Here is a 26,165-nt window from a genome sequence, read left to right as displayed (position 1 = left end):
CAAAAATGCCTTATCAATTTGCATAGCCACATTCCTTTAATTACCTCATTGTTTTTATGCCTCCAACATGAGGTAAACCTATTTTGAACATTTCTTCTTGCTCTTAAAAACTCATCCTATGGGATACTGCATTTGTGTAGTGGAGGATGGGCACGTCTATTATGTAGTTGCTTATTAGTAGACACTGTTTTCCCTCACTCAGAAACCCTAATCTGAACTATAAACAAGTCATTTAATGTCAATTGTACTTTTAAGGAAATTCCAAGTGGATATTCATTTGCTGAAGGTATACACCAAGCAAGAGCTTTCCCCCATTCCAGGTGAGCAGCAGGTCATAAATATATCTGAAGCGTAATATACAATTCTCCGTATCAAAGGCATTTGCCATTCTACTTAAAGCGTACCATCACCACAATATCAAGTTTGCAGAGGAAGATTTTAAATAAATGCCCATTACTGCACTGCATATTTGTCTGCAGTATCAACCGTCAAATAGAAATGCACTGATCCCTATACAAAAGGCAGGCATGTCAACCAGTATCTCTGTGTAGCTTAAAATCACACAGCAACACAACACTGGTTTACATATGACTAGTACCTGTCTGAAGTTGCATGGTGGGCAAAATACAATTAACTGGAATGTGTCTCCTAGTAATTACCGGTGGCTGAGAATAATTCTGGTAAATTACACATCACTATTTGTTTCCATTCATACACTGTGAGTGAGAATTCACTGGTGCTTCATCAGGAAATACAATGATACTAGAACAGATTACTTGTGACCAGATCGGGAGGCTGCTCCTTCTTCCTTGCGGCCCGAGCCTTGAACGCCCTGCCGCTCCACCTCAGACAGACAACATCGCTCCCCATCTTCGCAAGGCACCTCAAAACCACCTGGCATTAGAGGTGGGGTGTTAGGAGCACATAATATCTCCCAATCACCATCATCCTTCACGTTTTTAACCCTAGCAGGAGGGTCGAGGAATAAAGTCTTAGGCTCAGCGACACTTCCAAGCTAGTTTTAATTCACACCACACCGCACCTCCACTACTGTCGTTCCCAGCCACTGTGATATTGTATCTCTTTCTGTGTTGTATTGTCTTCCCCCACCCTAGTGCTCCACCCCGTGCGTAGCTACGCCGGGGTGTATTGAAAGCAGCCCTATGATGAAGCATGCCACACATTTGAGTGAGTGAGGGCAGTATTAACATACACAGCATGTACCTCCACAAAATATAAACAGAGTTTTTATTACTCCCTACTCCTTCCAGTGTACTACATTAATTCTTGTCTCACAATGGAATCCAGTTTCGAACATATACTTAAATGCTTTTTGTTAGTGCTTCGTTGCTTTTTATATTTTATTTGTATTTAATTAGCTTTACATGCACGGTGTTTAATTTATTTTTCATGTCAATATGACAATCCTCATAAGTGATGGAAAGAAATAACATAGTCACAGATGTAAATGCCTGTTCATAGTACAACCACTGTGATTTCTCATTGCATCCTAAAACTACGAGGAAGGCGTGATATTTATGTAGAAAATTAGAAGTGATGGCTACTTGTTAAACTGTGTGATTGTAAGAATGTATTATCTATTCTCACTATAGATATATGCAGAGTACTGTGAGTTACTCACAGCTTCTGTGTTACTTGAAGGAAGTTATTTATTCTTTTTTTGTGTTGGGAGGGTAGTTTAGATCATATTTAGCATTTTCAACAGTATTCTTAGTTGTGACCTTGCTCAAAAAGTGACACCAGGTTAATGCCGACAAATAATTTACCATGATCTTGTTGTATGTCTTTGCTTTCTTTTCAGTTTATATTGATGGAACAAAAGCAGAAACTATTTATTCTCAGGTCTACAGTGATATAAATAAAGTTTTATCAGGTAAGGGTAGCAATCTGATTGTGAGATGCGTATTAATTTAAATATTAGCATTCCTTACGTTATTTAGCGTTAAACATTTTTACAGTCAACTAACTTATAAGTGGCCCACATGTTTCTCAAAGAATATTGATGTATTTATATATTTTGCAGTTTCCTGTTACTGCAAATGCTTATCGGGGAGATGTGTAAGCAGCAGCTGTTGTCCACCATTATCCTATTTCCTTCTTAATATTTCAGGCTGTTTTATTTCTATTCTCAAAATATTGTGAAAATAGCCTTTTTAAACTTGCTAAGGTTGCAGGAATTGTTCTTTCCTAAATGATGAGCTGCCTTTGCTGTCTGCGTATGTCAGAAAGCTCCTTTCAAACTCTCCTCTTTTCTTTGATTGCAGCAAAGGAGGTAAACCTTTCTGAGGCAGAGATGCATGGGTGTGAGTCATTCTTTAATCACTGAGCCATTCAGATTGAGTGGCATTCAAACCCTTGAGGAAAGTGTGACTACAGGGGGATGCTCCTGCTTGCACTCTATTTTGAGCAACTATATCGATGAAACTTGAAACACATGAGTGTCGACACAGAAATTGACAAGCCAGGTCATTATATGTAGTAACACTTATCACGTCATTTACCAGGAAAGGTATTTACACAGATCAGGGATCACTAGTCCTGAGGGAGGCCAAAACAACTCTTTGTTGGCAATGGTATTGGCCGAAACATTTTGACATAGAAGCACTACAGGAGAGCATTTTTATCTGTTAATCTTATCCAGGGAATCAAGAAATAAAAATTTGATAAAGGGTATCTGAGTTAGTTTTATTCTTTTCCTTTCACTGTCCTTTTGTTTACTGCATGGATCGTTACACATTTATGTTTATGTCCTCTCCTCCCTTTGCTCCATTCCAGGTGTTGGTCTGCGCAGGTATGATGTAGCAGCCCTGTAATGAAGCATTCCACTACCTAGTGGGTGAGGGTAGTTTTTTAACAAACCTCACCTTTTCTTAAGTTTTCGAAAGAGACAGTTGCTACCTTACCCATCTCTCTCTCCTTTTTATCGTTTTTTGGTTACAGTATGTGCCTAGGGGGTACCATGCTTCTGAACTTGTGTGCTGCGCTGAGGGATCATGCTGGACAGTTAAGGACTCTCCTGCATCTGCTGTATGCTGCAGTGACCTCTGACCCCTGCGACCCAATCTCTTTCCCTCACCCAAGACCCAGAAGTGGGTCAATTGCCAGCTGGAGGCCCACTTGTTCTCTGATCCCTAGCACGCTACCAACGATGATGCCCAATCGCAGGTGGTACCTGCAGTTAGCGTGCAGCCTCCCAGAAGAGGGGGCGAGGAACATGCATGTTTTAGGCCCTCCAAAAACTTGGATCACGCTGCTGTGGTGAGAATTGTGGTAGTCCTAGAATTGTTAAAGTAGCTGCGCCCTTCAAACTTATCACCAAGTACTGTGCACCTGAGCCTTCATACCTCCCATAAGAGCTTGAAATCAAAAAGGGGTCCCCCTTCTAGAATTACTTAATGGAGGGCATCCGGCAGAGGGGCAGTGTGGGGCCAGGATCCAGGGTGTAATAGCCCAAGCAGCAGTGCAGTAATTGTACCTGTAGCCTGTTCTGTGGAATCTTGAGTTTTGAAAGTGCATGCAAATCAGTTATTACACTGTTGGATGATTGTTGAAGTTTGAGCACACTACCTCTCTGAGAAGGTTGTGACGGCTTGCCATTGCTACCATGGACAGTCAAGTGCTGAAGGTGTTTTGCCTTCCAGATGTTTTCAGTGCCATAATAGGATGGACAGTGGGACATTGGAGGCAAAAGGCCCCAGATCCCCATGGCTGAAGCCCAGTGGCCCCTGGTTGCGTTGTGGCCCCACGAACATGGTCTGACAGTTACCAAAATCGTGAATCAATAAGCAACTGGTCTTTAAGGTACTAGGTTTGTATATACAGCATGTGGACCTCTCCTTCCCACCACTGCTTTATGCATAAGACACTGCTACATGCTGTTGCTGCAAGTCTGTTGCATATCTCTGGGCCTCACTCATGGTGGTACCCAGCCCATAAATTTACGGCTGCAGTGCGGAGGAAGTAACTGTGTTTGAGGGCTGGTGGGATCCATTGTGCTGAGGCTTTGTTTAGGTGACATACTGTTACTGCATTTTGGACTTTTTAGTCCCTGTTGTGTGCAGGGTACTACTTTTCATCTTTAAAAAAAATGTGTTTGTGATTTTAGTTGGCTTTCATTTTTACTTCCTGGCTACCGACTGGGATCTTTAGAGGTGCCAGTTTGTTGAGGCGGTACAAAAGGGGGTGGTGATGGACGGAGCATCTGAACCAATCAAACACTCACACCCAGTCAAAAGATCTGGGTTTGATCCATCACCGTTCTTTAGCCCACTCTGCCACCCCAGTTCAGACATGGCTATATGCAAATCAGTTTGACCCTGTGCCTCATGGGAACAGTCCAGCCCGAACTGCCAAGCCATGCCTTCCCTGGACCGGAAACAAGCTTCCGATGACAGGTTTCTGGCATTCCAGCCGTCTTCAGCCCGGCTTGCGAGAATGCTCGTAAAATGACAGCAAACCCCCGTGAAGTCACGGACTGCTCCTGGCAGAGGCTGCTTGCTTGGCCCGATCTTGAGCCGGTTCTGGGCTACTCAATACCTTGAGAAAATATGCCACGTAGCCAGAAAAAGACCAGAACACTTCATGACGGGTCCTCCAAATGCGCTCCTGGCAGGCGCGTAAAACATCACACCACGATTGCTCCATTAAAGCAACCAGAGGACCCAGCGGGGAAAGGAAATCCTTTTATTGAACACCTCCGGCACACCAAGCACCTCCGGCATAATGCATTTCGGCTCATTAGCCTTCCTCAGATGCCGCTGATGACACAAAGGTAACACCCACACCTCCTTTGAGACTCCACTGGCTCCCTCATTGGTGAGAGTTCAGCTGTCCCCACTTAGATGTTGAAAGTCTCAGCTGCAGTCTCGAGTCCTGGACTACAGCTCCCAGCATGCCACTGGCCGGGTAAGTACTACTATTGGGACCAATGTTCTTAAATAAGTGCTGTCATACCGTGCAAAGGGGTGCATTCGTTGTTGAAATGGTGAACCTGGGTCGGGGGGGGGGGGTGTCCCGGATCTCCTTAAGTCCCCTACGTCCGGCCCCAATTGCGAGACTCATGGGGCCCCAGAATGCTTGTACAATGACAGCAAACCCCTGTACATATAAAGAGTGGGAGTGTGTGTGTGTGTGTGTGTGTGTGTGTGTGTATCTCTATCACCTACTGGCGGTCACCAGTAGGTAGTTATAGTTAGGAACATGTTTTCATAGGAAAAGCATGTTTTTACTTGCCTAAATCTTTGGCCATGGTTGACGAATTATCATCCAAAAAATCTGTTTTATGATTCTAGTTGTGCACGGAAAGTTTTGGGGTGATCCGTTGAGCGGGAGCCGAGAAAAGTGGAGGGGGGTAAAAAGAGTGCGTTTCCCATGTTAATTACCATAGGGATTTTGAACAAGACTACAGCCCAAACCTCTGGATGGAATTACACCAAATTTGGCAGAAAGTTAGCTCTTGGTCCAGGAAGAGTGCTTTTTCTTATTCGCTGTAAATCTGTTTAGTAGTTTTAGAGATCTTTAAAGAAATCCAAATTTGTAGATATGAGGACACAAATCCTTCTGAACTCATGCAGAGATGGGATTGGCAGCCAGCACTTTCACTAGGAAGTGTTGGCAGCCATCTAGAGATTCTGCTTCAGCTGGGTCCCTGACAAAAGGTTAAAAAGAAAAGTGGGCACGGTAGGAATACCCTGACCCCTTAGTTCTGGTACTGTGGTTCCAGAGGGACTCCACCTGGGCAAAAACACAATGGAAAAAAAAACTTTTCGAAGAACATCATGGTGGGAGCTCCAGGGCAACTAGTAGAAATGTATGGACCCCGGGGAATGGGGTCTCTGGGGCAGAAATTGGCCCAGGGAAGGAGGGGCCACCCCTCCTTTCCCGAATACATTTAAAAAAGGCCAGCAGGTGGCTGGAGGACATGCCTCTTTTCTCCACTATTCTGCAAACATGCCTCTTGGCGCACTACTGGTTGGGAAATGAAGTCCACTTTACTCCTGAGGGTCCTTGGTGGCTAACTACCCCTGCTGTTACCTCCAGTATGTCCCACACAGCGGAATTGCCGAGAGGTTGTCAGTGGCCACGCCCCCTTTCTCCACCACTCTGCAAACACACCTCCTGGTGCACTACTACCAGTTACCTCTAGTTAGTCCCACACAGCGGGATTGCTAAGAGGACTTGGGAGGATATGCCCCCTTTCTCCACCACTCTGCAAATGCACCTCCTGGTGTACTGCTGGTTGAAGGATGAAGTCCTCTTGGATGGTGAGGGACGATGGGGCCAATAGCCCTCCTAGTACCTCCAAAAAGTAATACACAGCAGTATTCCTGAGAGCTGTTCGGAGGCCCCGCCCCCTTTCTCCACCACTCCCAAAACTTGACTACTGCTTAAACCCCATAGAAATTCACTGAAATTAACAAAGGTTACAGGGACGTTATAGTTAGGAATTAACATTTAAACACCTTGCAAATTCACTGCAAAAACCAAAGGTTACAGGGATGTTATAGTTAGGCTCAAGTTTCACTCATACAAAACCAGTGATTTTCAGCAGTTATAGTTATCTGAGCTAACTATAACTCGCACCCCGCAATCTACTGCTTATGACCTCACATAGTAAATCAATCATGACATAGTCTGTGACATCACTAATGACATCATCCACAGAATCACTGTTTCACCCATGCACACCCCATTGAACGTTTCATACACCCAATCCACCATTCACAAACCCATTCATAGACCCATACCATTACTTTCATACCCACACAGTGATTCAAAGATCTCTACACATGCCCACTCACCCCACTCACTCACCCAAACAGCCACTCATACACCACTCACTCACTAATACAGCCACTGACATATTGACTCATACACCCACTGACAAACTGAGTCAGTCACCCATAGATCTGCTCACATACCTACTCACTCATCCATACAGTCAGTCACACAGCCACTTCCTCACCCATACAGACACACACTTACTCAAACAGATAATACATACTCACTCACCTACAGTCACTGACACAAACCCACTCACCCATACAGCCACGCTCTCATTTTCTCACTCACCCATACAGTCACTCATTTACCCCATCACTCAACTATACTGCCTTTCAAATACCCAGTTACTCGCTCATATACTACTGACACATCCACCCACACAGCCATAGACATACTCACTCACTCATCCATACAGCCCCGCACACACTCACTCATCCATACAGCCCCTCACACACCCTACCTAACCCATACAGCCACTGACTCACCCGCTCACTCGGACACCCATACTGGTACTCAGACAAACTCACCCATACAGCCACTCACATACCCACTCACACACCTATACAGCCACTTAGTAACCAACTAAAAGACTGATACAGACATTCACACAACTAGTCACTCACTAATACATTCACTGAGACACCTAATCACTCACTTATACAGTGAGTCATGCACCCACTAAATCATCCATACAGGCACTCATACACCCACTGATTTACCAATACACCTTGGTATATCTATTTAACACTCATAAACTTTTTAAAAATACAGTCACTGGAAGGTGTCATCAGTGTCATTTCAGATGTCATCAGTGATGTCACTGACCATGTCATAAATGATGTAATATGTGAGGTCACAAGCAGTGCAATGCAAGGGTGTGAGTTATAGTTAGCTCAGCTAATTATAAGTGCTGAATTTCACTTGTACGAATAAAACCTGAGCCTAACTATGACGTCCCTGAAACCTTTGTTTTCTTCAGTGAAAAAATAATATATATATGTTCACTGGAAAAAACTGAGGTTAAAGTAATGTTATAGTTAGGTGAATATGTCAGTGACAACATTAATGTTTTGATCTAAAATAAATCATAGAAATTCACCAGTTATAGTTAACAGAACTAACTGTAACTCATGCCACTGCCATGTCTTTCTTATGATCTCACATATTACATCACCCATGACATGTTATATGGCATCATTGATGACATCACTGATGACATCATCCAAGCTTCCTTCGTACACATTACTCTATTTTCTAGAATATCATTAGAGGTCTGAAAGTAAGTACACAATAGCTCAGAATAACAAAGCTTTATTAGTGCCATCACAGATACCACTTCCATAGATGTAGCAAGCATGTGCATATGACCACGCACTTAACGGGTAGCCAAGTTCATATCAATTAACAACCACAGATATATGGTAAACCCTAATTGCATATGGAGTGCAATGTGTATACTGCTGTTCAGAGAAAGCCAAGTTACTCAAGATATCTGTTCCAAAATTAATGCTCTTCTACGGACAGCTTTTATCTGTATCAAACCCTTCACAGTAACTGAACCTATATTGAGAAATTACATTGATATGAGTAGAAAAGTGGGTATTAACAGTGTTTACTATATAGAGAGAAATTACTCTGTACCACACTGTTTGCAGACTGTGAAACTCTCCTAAGAAATATACCACAGAGTATTAAAAAGTATCTTCTGGATAGCCTATCTTTTGAAGCAAAATGAGTACATGTACATAGGATAGTACCTGGTGCACCCAGTCTTCTTTGTTATGTACAAGTTGTGATGCTGTGACAGTTCTGTCTAATCAAGGCTGCTTACAATACTAAGTATGTAGTACGTAAACTTGTGTGGAACATGCTGAAAACAAGTTGTCAACTGTCACCTGCACACAGAGTTACTCTTCCATTCACAGATTTAGAAAAGTAATATGGTAGCTACCCGCCACCATGTGAACCATAAAACAAACTAACACATTCATTGGTTGATGTTATCAATGATGCCATAGAACATGTCATAATGGATGTAATATGTGAGGTCATAAGCAGTGTATGGCGGGAGCACAAGTTATATTTACTATAAGTGGTAAATTTCCAATTTTTTTTTGGTTCAAAAAGTTAATGTTGTCACTGACATTCACCTAGTTGTAAAGTTACTGTAACCTTGGGGTTTTTCAGGGAAATTCTAGTTTTTTTTAAACGTAATGTAATCTTTTATTACCATACATAAAGCCAATAGCCCACTGCACATGGCCTCCTGCCGATTTGGTTTTTATTATGACCCCAGGGAGTCCTTCTTGGCCTCCACATGGGGCCTAGGGGGTCAGGGGATCCTTACTCTGCCCCATATATTATTTTATATTTTAAAGTTCAGAACAGGGGCTAAGTCCCCAATTCCTGTAATGGCTGCCAGCAAAATCTGTCTCATGTTGCTGGCAGCCAAGCAGAGCGCTCGTTCGAAAAAAAGGCGAAAAAAAGCTCTTGGGGTCAATCAGAATACCCTTTTTTTTTTTTTATTGAGTTCGAGGGACTTTAGCGAGAATCCGTCAATCCCAACTGTCCAGATATACATATATTTTGTAATCTTAATTTGCCAAAAACTACTGAACAGATTTACACCAAATCAGAAAAAGCACAATCTGTGGACCGAGCGCTAGATTCCTGCGAAATTTGGTGTAACTCTGTTTAGTAGTTTTTGTAGTAGTGCTTTTTAAAGAATTCTATGAAAAATGAATGAGTATTTTAGGACCCTCCTTTTTTCTCGACCCCTGCTTGACGGGAAACACCTATTACACCGACAGTGCTACGTCGCGCTGCCATCGCATCGCGACCTTTACATCACGGGCGCGGTTACATCACATGCTTTCTCAACGCATGCGACTACTGCATGTTTACAGTTACATCGCAAGGCATGTCACCGCCAATGCGCTCAAATAATGCCAGCAAAATAACTGAAATACATTTATGGCAATCTGCTTCACAAGTGTGGTATAATCCCAGGAGCCACCTCGACACGCGTTTACGAAGCGCTTACAGATCGAAACGTCGTTTCTAAACAACGCGTGCACCTGCTTTATTTTGCTCTAGAACTAGAAACCAAAGAATGTTCCACTCGGTTTTCATCTCCAAAACATTGTGATTCCAAAACATCATAACATTGCACCGGTGATTGGTAAATAAGACGGAGACAACAGGGGAATAAGTGAAAGGCATGCAAAATGCAGGCCCGCACAGAGGGAGAGGAGGTGGCAACACGGATAGCGCTACCGACTTTGGTGCAGGGAACCAAGGATCGAGACTCGCCTGAGCCACAAAAAAATGGACACTTACAAGTGCTTCATTTCCAACAATTTCAACAATGTTGTCAGGACAGCGTTGCAGAAAAGCAAGCTGTTGTGTGCGCATTCAGACCCATGGATGCAGGATGGATGGATGGATGGATGGATGGATGGATGGATGGATGGATGGATGGATGGATGGATGGATGGATGGGTGGGTGGGTGGATGAATGGGTGGACGGGTGCATGATGGGTGGATGGATGCATGATGGGTGGGTGGGTGGGTGGATGGATGGGTGGGCGGTTGGATGGATGCATTGGATGGATGGATGCATGATGGGTGGGTGGGTGGGTGGTTGGATGAATGGATGAATGGATGCCGGATGGATGGATGGATGGGTGGGTGGATGAATGGGTGGATGGATGCATGATGGGTGGGTGGATGGATGGATGGATGCATGGATGGATGCATGATGGGTGGGTGGATGGATGGATGGGTGGATGGATGCAGGATGGATGGGTGGGTGGATGAATGAGTATATGGATGCATGATGGGTGAATGGATGGCGGATGAATGAATGGATGGGTGTCTAGATGGGTGCATGGATGGGTGTATGCGTGGATGCTGATGTGTGTGGTGAGTGGGTGCCTCAGGCACTGGCTCACAGCTGTTATTATTCACACACCTCTGATGATGCACCTCAGGCACGGGCTCACAGCTGTTATTATTCACACAGCTCCGATGATGCACCTCCGGCACGGGCTCACAGCTGTTATTATTCACACAGCTCCGATGATGCACCTCAGGCACGGGCTCACAGCTGTTATTATTCACACAGCTCTGATGATGCACCTCAGGCACGGGGCTGACGCAGTTTACATTTATGGCATGACGCAGTTTACATTTATGGCAAGCTGCTTCACAAAGGTGGCATAATCCCATGAGCCAATAACGTTATGGGATACTAGGGAGGAGCGCACATCCTCCATAATATATCTGGTGCCTGTGTATGCACAGCCGTTCAAATACGCTCGACGTGCTCCTGCTACAACAATGTTTATGCGCACAAGGTCTGAGAATGCTGAGAATGCTGTACTCAACAACTAAGGTTATGGGGTAATAGGGAGGAGCACACATCCTGCATAATATATCTGGTGGCTGTGTATGCACAGAAGTTCAAATACCACCCACTTAGCGGGCCGCAAAGGGGGCAACAGGGACATCCCAGATCACGCACCTCGAATGGGGTTTCATGGTATACAATTGCATTTAATGTATTATAAATCTGTAGACAGGGGGGGCGTGGCTTGCGCGCCGGACGGAGAAGACGCTCTTCCCGTGAGCTCCGTGTCGGACTTTCTTTGAAGATGCCGTGAGAGCGTTATAACCTGCTCTTTTGCCATCGGAAGCGGCTCCGTGGACAGCGGAAGGCAACGCGACCCAAATGCAGCCATCGGAGGTGGTTTTCGTGCAGGGAGGACTCTGACTGCACAGCGGCAATCATTCCTTCAGACGCAGCGCGGGCGGCCGCCATTTTGTGCGCTGCGCCCGTGTTGCCGTTTTTTGCTCTCTGCTGCATCTCCCTTCCTACTGCTGGGCATTATCCTTCAACTTTGCCCATATTATGCACTACATCTCGTCTTTTTTGCTGTTCCTGGCCTTTTTGGTTGCCTTTTAATTATGCTCTTGCATAACTCTACGCTCTCTGACAGGAAAAGGTGCCGCCATTTTTCTCATGCCATATTTGAAGTGCTATGTATGTTTTGCCCGCACACTTGACTTTTACCTCAGCGTTACTACACGCTTCTTGTTCCTTTGTTATCCAATTACCATCGGTATGTTTCCACTTCCTCCATGCGTTGTTCGTGCTGCCTGGTGAATGGCTTGGCGCTACATTTCTTTGACTCTACACTCCATGACGCCATGAAGGTTTGCCATACTGTCAACTATTCAAATCAGTGAATGCCTATTGTTTGTCCTCGTGTGGCTGTTTTTTCAACTGCGCATTGCTCAATAGTGCCTTTCAGTGTCCTCTTTTTTGCCACAAGGTGTGCACCTATTACATTTGGGCGTTCACATTATATTTTATTGTCGACAGCAGCATTGGTCACAACTTCCTTCCTTCAGCCTGCATTATGGCGAATCTCTCTACTTCGCCGAAACTGTCGCAAACAGGAACAAAACCTAAAAGGCAAAAGAATGATCCTCCCTCCCCTATAAACACTTCGAACAATCCTGTTCTTGACTCAATTCTTGAGGAGGTGCGAGGTCTTCAACCTTTTATGTCTGCTACCAACGCTAAACTTCAACAAATCGAGGAACGATGGGTTGTCATGGAAAATAAGGTTTTGAACTTAGAGCAACGTGTCAGCGATGTCCAAGACCTCTCAACCAAGATTCCACTTTTGGAACAAGAAATTCATAAGCTCAAATTGCACACTGAGGATTTGGAAAATAGAAATAGACGCAACAACCTACGCGTTTATGGTGTTCCGGAAAATTTGGAGGGGTCCGACATGGTCTCTTTTATTCGAAAACTTCTTCAGGAACTTTTGGAACTCTCCCCATCGACTCATCCTCTCAACATCCAGAGAGCACATCGTCTTGGCCGTATCAACTCCAACGCAACCAAACCACGTGGAATCATCATGCTATTCTTGGAGTTCACCGAACTCATGAATGTTCTAAAAGCTGCCAGGGCCAAACGTCACCTTCAGTGGTCTGGCCACAACATCTTCATTTCTCAAGACCTCTCTTCTGCTACCAACGCTCGTCGCAAGGAATTCCTGAACCTTCGTCCCACGATGCGTCAACTCAATATTCAATATGGAATTCTTCATCCCTGTTTCTGCAAGATCACACATAATGGGCGTACCAAGTCGTATGATGATCCTCAGAAACTTCGAGACTATTTGATGAGTATCACTCCCTCTACCATGGAAACTGCCAGCTAATGTCTTTTCGTTTTTCAATGTTTCTCCTTTTCTAAACTCACTCCTTCCAGTCATATATCCGCTCTTATCGTGTATCCCCTTTCTTCCTTGCTAGTACCCTCTCTCTCACATCTTTGTATATGTCCTTTCTCATATGTCCGTATCTGGTTTGCTTATGGGTCATGTCCTCTCCCTGGTGTACCCACGTCTCGCATGTTTTGGTTACTGTTTTCTTCTCAGATCAAGCCTGTGTGCCTTGGTCTGTTTCTTCATTATCTCTCCATCTTTCTGTCTCTTTCCTCTTTTTTTCTTTTCACTCTTTCTTCTTGCTTCCTTCTTCTCAGGCTTCCTCTGCTGTTTTCTTTACTTTTATATATCTTTTTCCCATGCTACCTGACTTTTCTTTCCCCTCTTGAAATGAGCGTTACCCTACCCAGAAGTTTAACCGTTATTTTTTGTCTCCTTCTATGTAGTGACCTCCTTGCTGTGTGTTGCACCCACTCTTCGCCCATTCCTCCCTTCATCCGACATGTGTAATTTTGTCTCTTGGAATGTTCGTGGTCTTGGTCATCCTGTCAAGCGTCAGAAGGTATTGTCTCACTTAACCAAATTTCATTCACAGGTTGCCTTTCTTCAGGAAACTCATTGCTCAGACATTGATTCCCTTAAATTGAAAAGACAATGGGTGGGTCAAGTTGTATTTTCTCCTGCTGTCAACAAAAAAGGGGGGGTTGCTATATTATTTCATAAGTCTTTGAATGCTCAAATTATCTCCTCTCAAAACGATGATGAAGGTCGTTGGGCAATGGCAAAGGTTGTTATTCAGAACAAGACGATGGTCTTATTAAATATTTATGGTCCTGTTCGTCCAGATCCCAAATTTTGGAAAGATATTAAATTGCTTATTTCATCCATTGATTGCCCTAACTTCATCGTTGCTGGTGACTTTAACCAATGGCTAGATCCTTTTTCAGACCGATTATCTTCCAGTAAATTTCAACCTGATAAAACCCATAAGGCCTTTCAATCTGCCATTGCCTCTCGACCTTTACATGACTCTTGGAAAGTGTGTAATCCTGATTTACTTGAATATACTTTTTTTTCTAATGTTCACCACACACGCTCAAGGATTGATTATATTATGGTTAGTAAGTCTCTCCTTCCCTCCCTTCAAAAATCTGTTATTGGCTCTATCTTTATTTCTGACCATGCACCGGTCTATACTACCCTGGATTTATCCATTACTCCATCCACTTTCAGTCGATGGAAATTTAACTCTTTTCTTTTATCAGATGCCACTTTCATGAAAAAATGTACTGAGTTTTTTAATGAATATTTTTCCCTTAATAACCCCGTTGACACTTCCATTCCTAATACCTGGGATGCTTTTAAGGCTTCTTTTCGTGCTTTTACGATTTCCTATGTCTCTGCCAAAAAGAAGCTTAACAAGCAAAAGTATGAAGACCAACTTAAACATATTAAAACCCTTGAACATACATATTTCTCCTCCAAATCCCCTTCTGCCCTTCAGGACCTGATTTTGGCCAAAACTGACCTAAATAAAATTATCACCAATGAAGCTTGTCATACACTTCTTAAAATAAAATCTAAATACCATGGGGGTCAGAACAAGGCAGGCAAAATGTTGGCCAACTACTTGAAAATCAAATCGGAACGTAAAGCTATTGGCCCAATTTTTAATGACTCACTCAATAAGCTGGTTACCTCTGATGAAGATATTGCTGAAGTTTTCCACAATTACTACCAAGCTTTATATACAGATGACACTCGTCCTACAGATGCCAACCTAACAACTTTTTTTGATGGTCTTCCCTCTCCTCCAGCCCTTCCTGATGAATTTTCGCACTTAGAACGTGAAATTACCCTCCAAGAGATTACCTCAGCCATTCATTCCCTTAAAAAATCAAAAGCCCCTGGTCCTGATGGCCTTCCGATTGAATTTTATTCCGCCTTTCATTCTTTTTTTGCTCCCAAACTCCTTCAATTATTTAACTCCTTTATCTCTGATACTAAGGCCTCTGGTTCCTTTTTAGACGCCCTCATTGTCATCATCCCGAAACCTGATAAGGATCATACCCAATGTAAAAATTTCCGCCCCATTTCCTTAATTAATTATGATTGTAAAATTTTTGCTAAAATTCTTTCCTCTCGCCTCGATTCTATTATACCACGCTTAATCAATACAGATCAGGTGGGATTTGTCAAGGGCAGACTTGCTGCTGATAACGCACGTCTTTTTTCCAATGTCCTCTCTTATAGTAAAAATGTCAAAGTCCCATTGGCGGCCCTATCCCTAGATGCTGAAAAAGCTTTTGATCGTATTAATTGGCAATACATGTTTCAAACCCTTACTTGGTTTGGCTTCGGTCCAAAGTTTATAGCATTAGTTAAACTCCTTTACTCTTCCCCTCGTGCTAGTATTTTTGTTAATAACCAATTTTCCAGATTTTTCTCTTTAACAAGAGGCACAAGACAAGGATGTCCCCTTTCCCCTTTATTATTTATCCTTTGCCTTGAACCCTTTTTGCAACGTATTCGTTCCAACCCTCATATAACTGGTTTAAAATTCTCCTCTATTGAAGCTAAACTCTCAGCGTATGCTGACGATGTCCTCATATATATGTCTAACCCTGAATCTTCCCTTCCGCCCTTTTTAGATGAAGTTCAGTTATATTCCTCTATATCGGGATATAAGCTCAACCTCTCCAAAACTGAAGTTCTTCCCCTTAATTCTTTGTGTTTTCAATATATGTTCAGTAACACTGATTTTGCATGGTGCCCATCTAAAATTAAATACCTCGGTATATGGTTCTCTTCCTCTCTAAAAGACACCCTTAAATTTACATTTGATTCGTTACTTAACAAAATTCAATCACTTTTACAGATTTGGTCTCCCTTATTTCTTTCTTGGTGGGGCAGATTGGACACCATCAAAATGATGATTACCCCTCATGTTTTATATACAGTATCTATGCTCCCTTTCAAAATTCCTAAATCCTATATTTCCCGTATCAACTCAGTGTGTACAAAATTTTTATGGTCCAATAAACATCCCCGCATAGGACTACATAAGTTAATGCGTCCTAAAAATGAGGGTGGTGTTCGTTTCCCTGATTTTTGCTCTTACCACTCTGCCTTCCTCATCAAACAATCCTTCTCATTAGCTTATGATTTCCTTGACACTCCTGTTCCTAAATGGGTGCTCTTAGAACGCTCCTTTCTGAAGGATTTCTCATTTCAACATGTTCCTTTCATGACAAATTGTACCTTTATATCCAAATACCCTATTTTGAAATATTGCCAATCTACATTGCAAAGTGTTTTTTCCTCCTCCCTTTCCCCTCTTCAATGTTTTTTATCATCTGTAGTTTGGTACAACAAATTTCTCAGATATAAAGGTAAATCATTCTATTTTAAACACTGGAAAGAAAAGGATATCATGTTTGTACATCAATTTTTTCTTGATTCTACTCTCCTCTCGTTTGTAGACCTACAAACTAAGTTTAACTTACCTTCTTCTTTTCTTGCTGAATACTCTATTATAAATTCTGCTATTCAGTCTCATCTATCCTCATTATCCTCCTCTTCCGACTCCTTTTCTTCTTTCACTCCTCTCACTCCACTTTACCCTCTCTTCTCTTCCCAACAACCCAAAGCTGCTCTTGTGTATTCGCTCTTATTATCTAACTGCTCTGTCCGAACTAAGTCTACAGTGGAGATTGCTTGGGAAAATGATTTGGATGTCTCCTTTGACACTGCGTTATGGGATCGTTTATGGTCTCGCCTCTTTAAAGTTTCTGTTGCTGCACGCATTACCCAATCCTTACTTTTTATTTATCACAGAGTTGTTATTACCCCGGTTACTATTCATAAATTTTCTCCAACATCTTCTCCTTTGTGTTGGTCCTGTTCCACAGTTCCTGGTACTCTACCACACCAACTTTACTATTGTTCCCCAGTTTTGTCTTTCTGGACTAATGTTTGGAATATATGCATGAAAATGTTATCTTTTTCTTCACAATTGTCCTTTATACACATATTTTTAGGTTCCTTAGCTGATGATATTGATATTCTTACACCTTCTTCTGCTAAACTGTTAGATCTTTTTATTGCTCTTGCATTTAAAGTTGTGTTATCGTGTTGGAAAGATAATTCGAAACTCTCGGTCCACACTTGGTGGAATTATATTTGTGACGAACATAGAATTTCTATTGCCTCTTCTACCTCTGTTCCTTTGAAAATTAAATCTGACTTACTATGGCTCCCCTTTACTTCATACCTCTCTTCCAATCCTCCCCCTCTACTGCGTGCTTCTCATCCCTCATGATCCCTCCTTCTCTCTTTCTCTTTCTTCTTTCATCTCTCTCCTCTCTCCTCTTTTTCTGTCTTCTGCTTTCTCCCTTTTCCTCTCTCCTTTCTGATCCTCTCCTCTCTCCTTTCTATCTGTCCATACCTTTTTCTTTTCTCTTCCTCTCTTTATAAATTACTGTAGATTGTTGTCTTTCATTGTTATTACACTCATATGTACTTTTTCCTAATTTTTCATGACATATTTCTTGTATCACCCTTTATTGCTTAATAAAAATTTCTTAAACAAAAAAAAATAAATCTGTAGACAAAGGCAGATTAATGGATTTACCCATATTTACACTGTTTATGCCTTGTCTCGAAGCCAGGACTCACCTTTGCATGTTCCAAAGTCACCAGAGATATGTAAATTTGCTACCCCCGGAGTTGCTCGTCCATCCCTTCTGCAGCGATGTGGTGAATATTAAAAGTTCCGGATGTGCCAATATTTTCGGTAAATGCTCCTATTTTTACAACACAAATTGGGGCGAAAGTCATTCATATTGAGCCCTTGGGCGTCCATCCTGCCTCAAGCACAGATCTGCATAAGGCGTTTGAAGTTTGCAGTTTGCTTTTCCAAAATACAAACCTAGTTATGAAATTTGAGAATTGCGTGTAACTCGGATGGATGCATGCACTGCAACAGGAGTTCGCAGCACATTTAATGCAACATTTACTTTATTTTCTTCCTGCCGTATCTGTGCCGGCAACCGAGTGAATGTTCGCTCTGTCATTGCAGGTTAAATTTACCAAGATTGCAGACCCGACAGACAAGCTGCTCGCAAACTGCCACAGTCACAATACATATATAAGACCACTCTTCTGCACTGCTGTGGCTGCTTCAGCAGGTAGTTTAAAATGCACTTCGTACACCTGCCTTAAACTTCTGCTCTGCCTTATAATAGACTAGACACTTGATTGCCTCCCCTCAGTGTCCTGAAGTTTCCACAACTTTGTCTGGCACTTTATAGGCAAACCAAAACTAAAGCACACAAAAACAGCTGTTTGCAAGATTCAGCAAAGCGTGTGTGACTGAAAAGTTTTAAAACGTGTGCCTGGGCTCTGACATCGCGTTGTCATGTCTCGCGATGTAAAGTCGCCGATGTGACATGCTTACCAATTACATGGCCGCATTTGCGTCGCAACAACGTGCGATGACAAAATTGCCGATGTGACTGCCGTTGCGATGTTATTGCTGCAATGAGAACTACCGCGCTATCTTTGTTTACGATGGATCGTCATACAACCCTGCTTGACAGATCACCCCCAAAACTGTCCATGTGCAAACTAGTAAAAAAGTAGAACCTTTTTGAAAAGTTTCATAGAGATTTTTCAAACGAGGCCAAGGTTATTAGCAACGGAAAAAACTAATTTCCTATGGAAACGCTGACTTATCTATAACCCCCCCAGCGGCGACTGCCACTGTGCAACATATATATATATATAATCTATCGGGATAACATACACCCAGCCGTACATTATAAGGATATTGCAAGTTTCTTGGAGTCCTGTGACGGAGGCTGGCGGCTGAGTTCCTTTATAAGATCATGGAACTCAAAGTTGACTTGTAATATCTTTATAATGCATCACAGACAGTACTTTATTCCTTATAATTCATGGTCACATCATCACCCTTTCCACAAACTGGTTAATTCCCTAGTGTGTAGCCTTTTCATATGAAAGAGAAAGTGTGTTTGCAAACATGAAGAATAAAAGTAGAATCCCAAACTGCTAAATTAAACACACAAAACAGCAGTTGGATATTTGTTGCAAAAATATATTAGAATCAGTTTAGTATGTCAGATTTAACCCCTTCGAAGCTAATGACGAGCTGGGCTCGTCATGGCGCTTACCTGCCGTGCGCGGATGACAAGGCCAGCTCGTCATGAATAATGGTTATTTTGGTGCTTCAGCGCAGAACGGGAAAACGCCTAGCAGCCATGTGGTTAAAAAAATGCTGCAGCTCAGAATGAATATATGACTTTACCACGAACACAAATACTCCGCATGGCATTACCACGCAAATTTTACTTCGCAAGTGGCTGTACCACTCAGCTTTTTAGAACGCAAGTTCTTACCTCGCATTTCAAAAACGTTACGTTCACCAGCTCTTACTTCCATCCTCCTTCGAAATATGCGTTTAAACACGTCTACAAAAACTAAAAAAGGACTTCAATTATGACGTACTCGCCACGTCTTCGGTGCGGCTCTTTTCTTTTGACACTTTAGTGCGTTTTTTTTATTGTATGTAGCCTGCTCGTTTTTTTTTTTTAATGGGGGGGAGACCCCCCCAACCCCCCAAGGCCACGCAGAACTTACATGCTGGACGACCAAAAGGAATACCACTTGCGTGGTGAAGACGGTCGTTGAAGGCTCCCTCGTTGAAGAGACGTTTGCGGGGTAAGTGGATCGTTGAAAACGTCATGCGTGGAAAAGACTTCGTTGTAAATGATGTTTCCCCTCAGGAATGTGTAGAAACCTGCAGATGAGGGATTCTAGCTTTCCTATAATTGCGTAAAGCGTGCAAGAAAATAAATATGTTGCTAGAAATATTGCCTTACTGCTTATCACTGCTCATCTAGAAAACAGAGCAAACGGTAAAGCCAGCTTTCTTTTTCGTTGTTTAAATTGCAATTTTATTATTCTTTGTGACCTACCTTTAACTCGGACTACTGGCTCGGGTAGCATGCATTGTGCAGCTATGTCATTTCTTTATTACCGGGGACTACAGACATCACACGTCACCTGTAATAAGGAAATTCGAGACTGGCTTTTATACTTTAAATGCAGTCCCTCATGTAATAAATACATATATAAATGTACCTTTTCAAAAAGAATGCTGTTGAGACATATCCGGTGCCTTTTTGAGGATCAATTTGTTTCGTTTAAGGTCTGAAGGATTTCTCTGCAGCCACCAGAGGGAGAATGTTTCCCAACACATGCACCTGCATGCTGGAACCACTTCTGGGAATTTGGTTAATAAATAAAAATCAGAGTAAACACTTACATTAAATAAATAATCACTAAAAGATATGGTTGATAAAGTGGTATACGATATAAAGATAAAGACAGTATTGTACTTAACAAGTTGATACAGTTGGGGGTCATTATAATGGCGGTGATACAGTGCTAGGTCGATATTAAAGAGGTAGAAATTCTGACATATTATTCAATTTAATTGTCCAAAAATTCGTAAAAGTTAAAAACAAAAATATATGCAACAGTACTCACAGCAAAAAGATCAGTGCATACTGATTCCCAAATTAAAACCAATTGAATTTCTGGGAATAATAGCAGGTTCAAAAACTGCGAATCCTGCAAAACTTTCCCAAGTGGCTTTCAACATTCTAAGTGACAGAAGGTAAGGCCTAAAACATCACAAACCTAGCTGTAATAAAATCAATCGGTCAAATGTCCTCCTCCTAGCCTTATAAAGTGCGCACAAACATATTCAAAAGTATATTTGTAAAATATTTTATGATTGCCAATTTGGGCAAAACTAGAGTTTTATTCAAATATAATTTTTCAATGTGTGCCAGATGTCTTTGAGTGCTTTGAATTAATACATCTAGTGTATTTGCTTTAACATTTGCTATTTCTGTACAAAAGGCAGTTCTGTATTTTGTTTTAAATAAAGATAGAATATTTTTGTCTTCTAGGTCTGCAGAGTACCACTACATCATAGGTGTGCAAAAGAACGATTGCAGCAACAGGAAGTTCGGATCTTTAGCCAACATTTTTACAAAGCAAAAGCTTAACGAACTTTTTGTGCAATATTAGTTTACTTGATTATGCCCAGAACTATCCTCACTACAAATTATATGAAATATATATATTTTGTAATCACTCCGCATGGGTTGTTGGCGGGAAGACAACAACATTGGAAAATGACATACCTCTACTTCAGCATCTGTTGTACTAAGAAGATTTGAATCATCTAGGCAGGTCTCTTACCTTTGTTAATGGTGAACAGTTCACTATTTTCTTCTGGTTTTGGGCCTCAAAGGGGGGTGAAAGAGTGGAAGTGACAATACTTTGCTGTTTTATTCTTGCAGAACCAAGAGGAGAGTGTCTGTTGAGCTTTATTGAAGTTTCCCTCAGTTCACCCTCACTCAGAGTACCCTGTGTGAATCACTATGAACGTTCAATCCTTCACAAAGCGGGCTAAAGTTGGAAAGCGAAGAGTGGAAGAACAACATTTTTAAAACCTAACTTAGTTTACACTTTAATTTATGGCAGCTTGGCAGGGAAACTGTTTGCATTCCTGAATATCTCCTCTCCCTCGCATCTTTTCCTTTCCTTATCTAATACCGTTTGTTTAGTTTGTCAGATACAGCCTATCTAAAGAGCTTAAATGCCACCTACTTTAATAACAATACATTTTCATAGGTTTAGATGGCATGATTTACTGCTCTATAAACTATTGTAAAAACAATGTTTAACTTTCTCTTTCTTCTGTGTCACTATTGAGAAATGAACCCTCCTCCTGCATCATTCACCGAATGTTACTTCACAAATGCACTGGATAGGTTTTAATTTGTCTTTTTTATTATTGTATGTTTGGGATTGTTTTCTAATGAATGAGCCGAGTTAGGAATCAAAGTCAAAACTAGTAAGGAATAATAAAAGTATGAATATTTTGGTTATGGCATTATCATTGTTTTGCTGCACTTTCAGCTTTTGTTTTAGTCCAAACTTAATTTGCTATATGCATCATGTATGCTCTCACGCCCTTTTGTGGACCCATATGCAATGAGGTAATCTTTCTCCTGCTTCCCTTTTTTCCTACTTCCTGACTAACCCCTTTCTAATGAAGCCTGATAATTTTTTAGCTCTGGAATGGGTTTTGTGGTTATGAATGGTTTCCCTTCATGACTGTATAGCATCTGCAGATTTCTGGCTATTCTTGACCACTGGCCAAATGCCTGGGCTGTCGCTCTTTATTCTATTACCCCATTTATAAACTATTAGTTGTGCAGACTAATATGAGGGGAAAATTAATGCGACGAAGAAAATAGAAAAAGAAAAGGGAAATAAAGAAATGAGAGGGTGGGGAGATAATAGGGAGAAAAGAGATTCTAAAGAGTGAGAATATAGTGGAAAGGGAAGATAAATGAGAGAGACATAGAAAGAAGTAAAGACAATAGTGATTTATCTATTTTCGAGCAGAATTAAGATACATGGGATACATTTGACCCTGCCTGTTTCCCTCATCTTAATATTTGAAGGTGATTCTAATCAGTTTAATGTATATGGCTCTTTCTAGGGTAACTGTTGTATCTTCCGTTCAGGTGCAAACCAGATAATGATGTATAAATGCTGATATACATCATTGTAACCTTATGGCAAGTGTTCAGTTATTGATCCTCTGACAAGGAACTCAGTTTAAGATCTGTTCAGCAAAGTGAAATGTTTTTCTTTATATGAACTACTGAAACGAATTGTAATTATAAGCACACTATTCCGTATTATTATGTCAGTCAAAAAAACAAATGATTTTAAGTCCTACTGAGAAACAGGTAAAAATGTTGCAGAGATTTTAACATGCATGGAATTGTGCAATTATGCACATTCTAAGGCAACTAGATGCCTTTACAATTCAATTCAGTTGATTTTGAGCTGCATACTTGTGAATGCTTTATACTCCAAAATACCATCACAATAAAATGCATCTACCTTCTCACTTTCGGTGATGTTTTATTATATAGGAACCCAATTTCATATCAGGACTAAAGTATAATGTGGAGAGTGCACCACTTTCAGGACAGGTTGACTGGTCCATAGCTAATATTGGAAGCATATTTCACGAACCACAGCAGGATCCCAGTCTAATAATAAATATGCTTGTTTTTAGAACCTGCACATTACTCTTCCACATCTTGTTAGATGTGTGCGCATGTGTGTCTTGTTAGAATTATGAATGATGTCTGCTGTCCAATATGTTCTATTGTGAAAAGATTCAACACATTACTTAATGCTTTTAAAATATATGATTTGGGAATGGGCATGGAGTAAGACGTATCTTTCCTCCCTTCTGTCGCATTCTTACACATTAGATCCAAAAAGGGGCCATAACCAGAATGAAAAAGAAGGCACCAACAGTGGGCCGACCCCAAATAAAGATGCAGCAACTCTGCAAAGGAGTAAGCTGAATGATTAAAACCGTTCTCTTTCTTGCTGGAACGCTAGGATGGCCCCAGTCAAAACTGACATGGGCGGTGGACTGATGCAAAGACCAGCCTAGACAGGGGCAGTTCGGATCGCGCAGCAGGTTGACAGTGCTGTGGGAGAAATGATGAAGACCCGATGACTGTGATATGGGTCAATGAAGGGGGCGCAACTGGAGTGGAGACAATTCCTCTGGTGAGGAACAGACTGCCTGGAATGGGCAGAGGAGCAGTGTTGGCCTGCTCTTAGAAACCCCAGTGAGAGCGTCAGAACGCAGCTAAAAAGATTCCCAGTGATGAGAGAGGTGAGTTTTTACACCAAAGGAGAGTGTCAGGAGCCATAGAACAGCATGTCCAGCAGCAGGTATCAGCATGACCCCCAAAGACGACATGGCCAGTGCGTGAAAGAGGACGACAAGATGGTTGAGGAGGCCTATATACCCCTCCCCCTGTCCTCGCACCCAGGAAGTGACGCTCGCCCAGCGCGCCACAACAAGGCTGGGGGGGGACTCCTCCCTGAGTCCCTGCCCCTAAGGGGGGGGGGTGCCCAATGGTACTAGAGGGCTGCCCTCTTTAGTGGTACACTGCGGGGACCTCTGACAGCCGCATGTCATGGGGTCCTAGTGCCATATGTGGATGCGGCTAAAGTGAGCAAGAGCTAACTAAATCTGAGATACGAAGGATAGGTTTACAAGACAGTGGGGATACAGACTAGTCAGGTGAGTTTCAAGACCTAGACAGAAGGAGAGCCCCGGACATTTGTCTACTAACAAGACCCATACTTGCAGTCCGGGGCACAGAGGCCATAGTGCAGAGTTCCCCAAGAAATAGAGTTTTGCCCCAGCCCTCCAAGCCCCAGTAGATGTTGTAAAGATAATCACAGGCCTGATAGTCCTGTATGGAGCAAAGAACAATCCTAGTGCTCTCCAAGGAACGGTCAAGATACATCGCACCAAGAAGGCAGGCCTACATGGGTAACACACAATATTGGAAACAGCAAGTTGAAAATCTTCCAAAAGTTGGTGATCTGCTTAGGATAGATATGGTAGCCACCAAAAATAAAATGCCACCCTCAGTGAAGTTGACGTAGCCATTCAACTGACATCATGACTCATAAAAAATGTATGGTGCCTAAATCACCAGAGGCAGAACCTCCTTCACTTTATCCTAACGAAAACAACTTTATGTTTACTAAAGAGTTCATGGAACAGCTGTTCAATGGTCTTCGAGTGAACCTTTCGCCACTGAGATCAACATTTGAACATGCTTTCACAACAAGCATTGGCAAGCCAACAGGTTTCACCTATGCAAAATCTATTGGCTTTGTCAGTGTTTTTAAACGTGGCACAGCAGCGCACACTGCTGTGCGACATGGCTTAAAGTTAAAAAATGCCACTCTGATGCAGTCAACTCTTGCTGCGTCATTGCACATTTTCTTGAAGCCATGTTGCACAGCAGCATATGCTGCTGTGCAATGTGCAAAAAAATGACAGCCAATAATCTTGCATAGGTGGAAACTACTGGCTTGCCAATGCTGGTTGAGAATGAAATTGCTTGTTTACTTGCCTGTAGTGCTGGCATCAGGGTGCCTTGAGCCTGAGTAGGAAGTCTGCTTGTGTGTTGGCCATGGGCCGAATTGTACAGCAGGACACAAAGTTTGAGACTCTGGTTCAGCTCAACATCCTGTGATTCTAGGCAAATCACATATTCTCCCCAGTGCCTTAAAAAACAAATGTGTAATGTAACTGTTGCTTATATAAAGCACTCCAATACCTTTGAGTCGATTTGAGCTGGAGGGGAGGTTTGTGTGAACCATGTGATGTCACCAACTGTCGTCAGACAGAACTGGAGAACAGATACAGCTTAAGGCCAGTGGTCTGCCATTTTGAAGCAGTCTACAATATTCGTAATTAAATATGTTGACGCTGGGGTTTACATTGCTTGAGTTTTAAAATCTCAATTATGCCTCTCGACAGGGGGCTTAGGAACTCTTTGACCCGGTAACACCAGTCTCCTCCTTTCAGCGCGGGCTCCTCCCCGAACCTGTTGTCTGCACCACCCATTCACTGGAGATGCACCCTTTCTTCCCCTTCGCTACAGTGACTGTCTACCCTGACCCCCTCCTCTTCTATGTGGGCCTCTGGCCCAATGGCCCCTCGAAGCTTGTAGCCTGGGACACTGCCCAGCACTGCGAAAGTGGATCTTCTCAGTTCCATGTTCTTCCCTGTCAAATTGCACTGAATTGTTTAGTACTTCTATAGTCTATTTCAAAACTGGGCATATGCTGTATGTTTCGGTTTCCATAAAAAATTACAACACAAAAAAATAATTATGATTAAAATGTTAATTCAACAAAACAAGTGTGAATCACAATCAAATGGTGTAGTGCACACACAACATTTGAAGGCAAATATATTATTATATTCATACTTTATATTTTGATAATAAACGTCGCTCACATTTATTGTGCAACATTTTTCTTATTTGGGAGTTATACGTACCTGTGAGCCAGAAACTAGACGTTTAGTGTGTTGCCAGGATTGGAGCGGCAGACCCTGATGCAGAGGTCTAGCCCGGGACCAGGGTTCAATTCCCCGCCTCATCG

At 42.2% G+C, this 26,165-nt stretch overlaps 1 protein-coding gene across 2 annotated transcripts in view; it reads left to right on the top strand.

Moving 5' to 3' along the window:
- The window catches only part of LOC147665142 (nicotinamide riboside kinase 1-like), a 265,258-nt gene extending 242,182 nt beyond the window's left edge, over positions 1 to 23,076 (top strand). For both annotated transcript variants that reach the window (XM_086949734.1, XM_086949735.1), the window contains 2 exons: positions 1,823 to 1,894; positions 21,053 to 23,076. In XM_086949734.1, the coding sequence (XP_086805860.1) occupies positions 1,823 to 1,894; positions 21,053 to 21,078 (98 nt within the window). In that variant the 3' untranslated portion in view covers positions 21,079 to 23,076. The remainder of the gene's footprint in view (positions 1 to 1,822; positions 1,895 to 21,052) is intronic.
- The last annotated feature ends 3,089 nt before the right edge of the window (positions 23,077 to 26,165 follow it).

This window comes from Lissotriton vulgaris, unplaced genomic scaffold (genome assembly GCF_964263255.1).
Source record: "Lissotriton vulgaris unplaced genomic scaffold, aLisVul1.2 SCAFFOLD_1042, whole genome shotgun sequence".
NCBI lineage: Eukaryota > Metazoa > Chordata > Amphibia > Caudata > Salamandridae > Lissotriton > Lissotriton vulgaris.
This window is presented reverse-complemented; position numbering and strand designations above follow the sequence as displayed.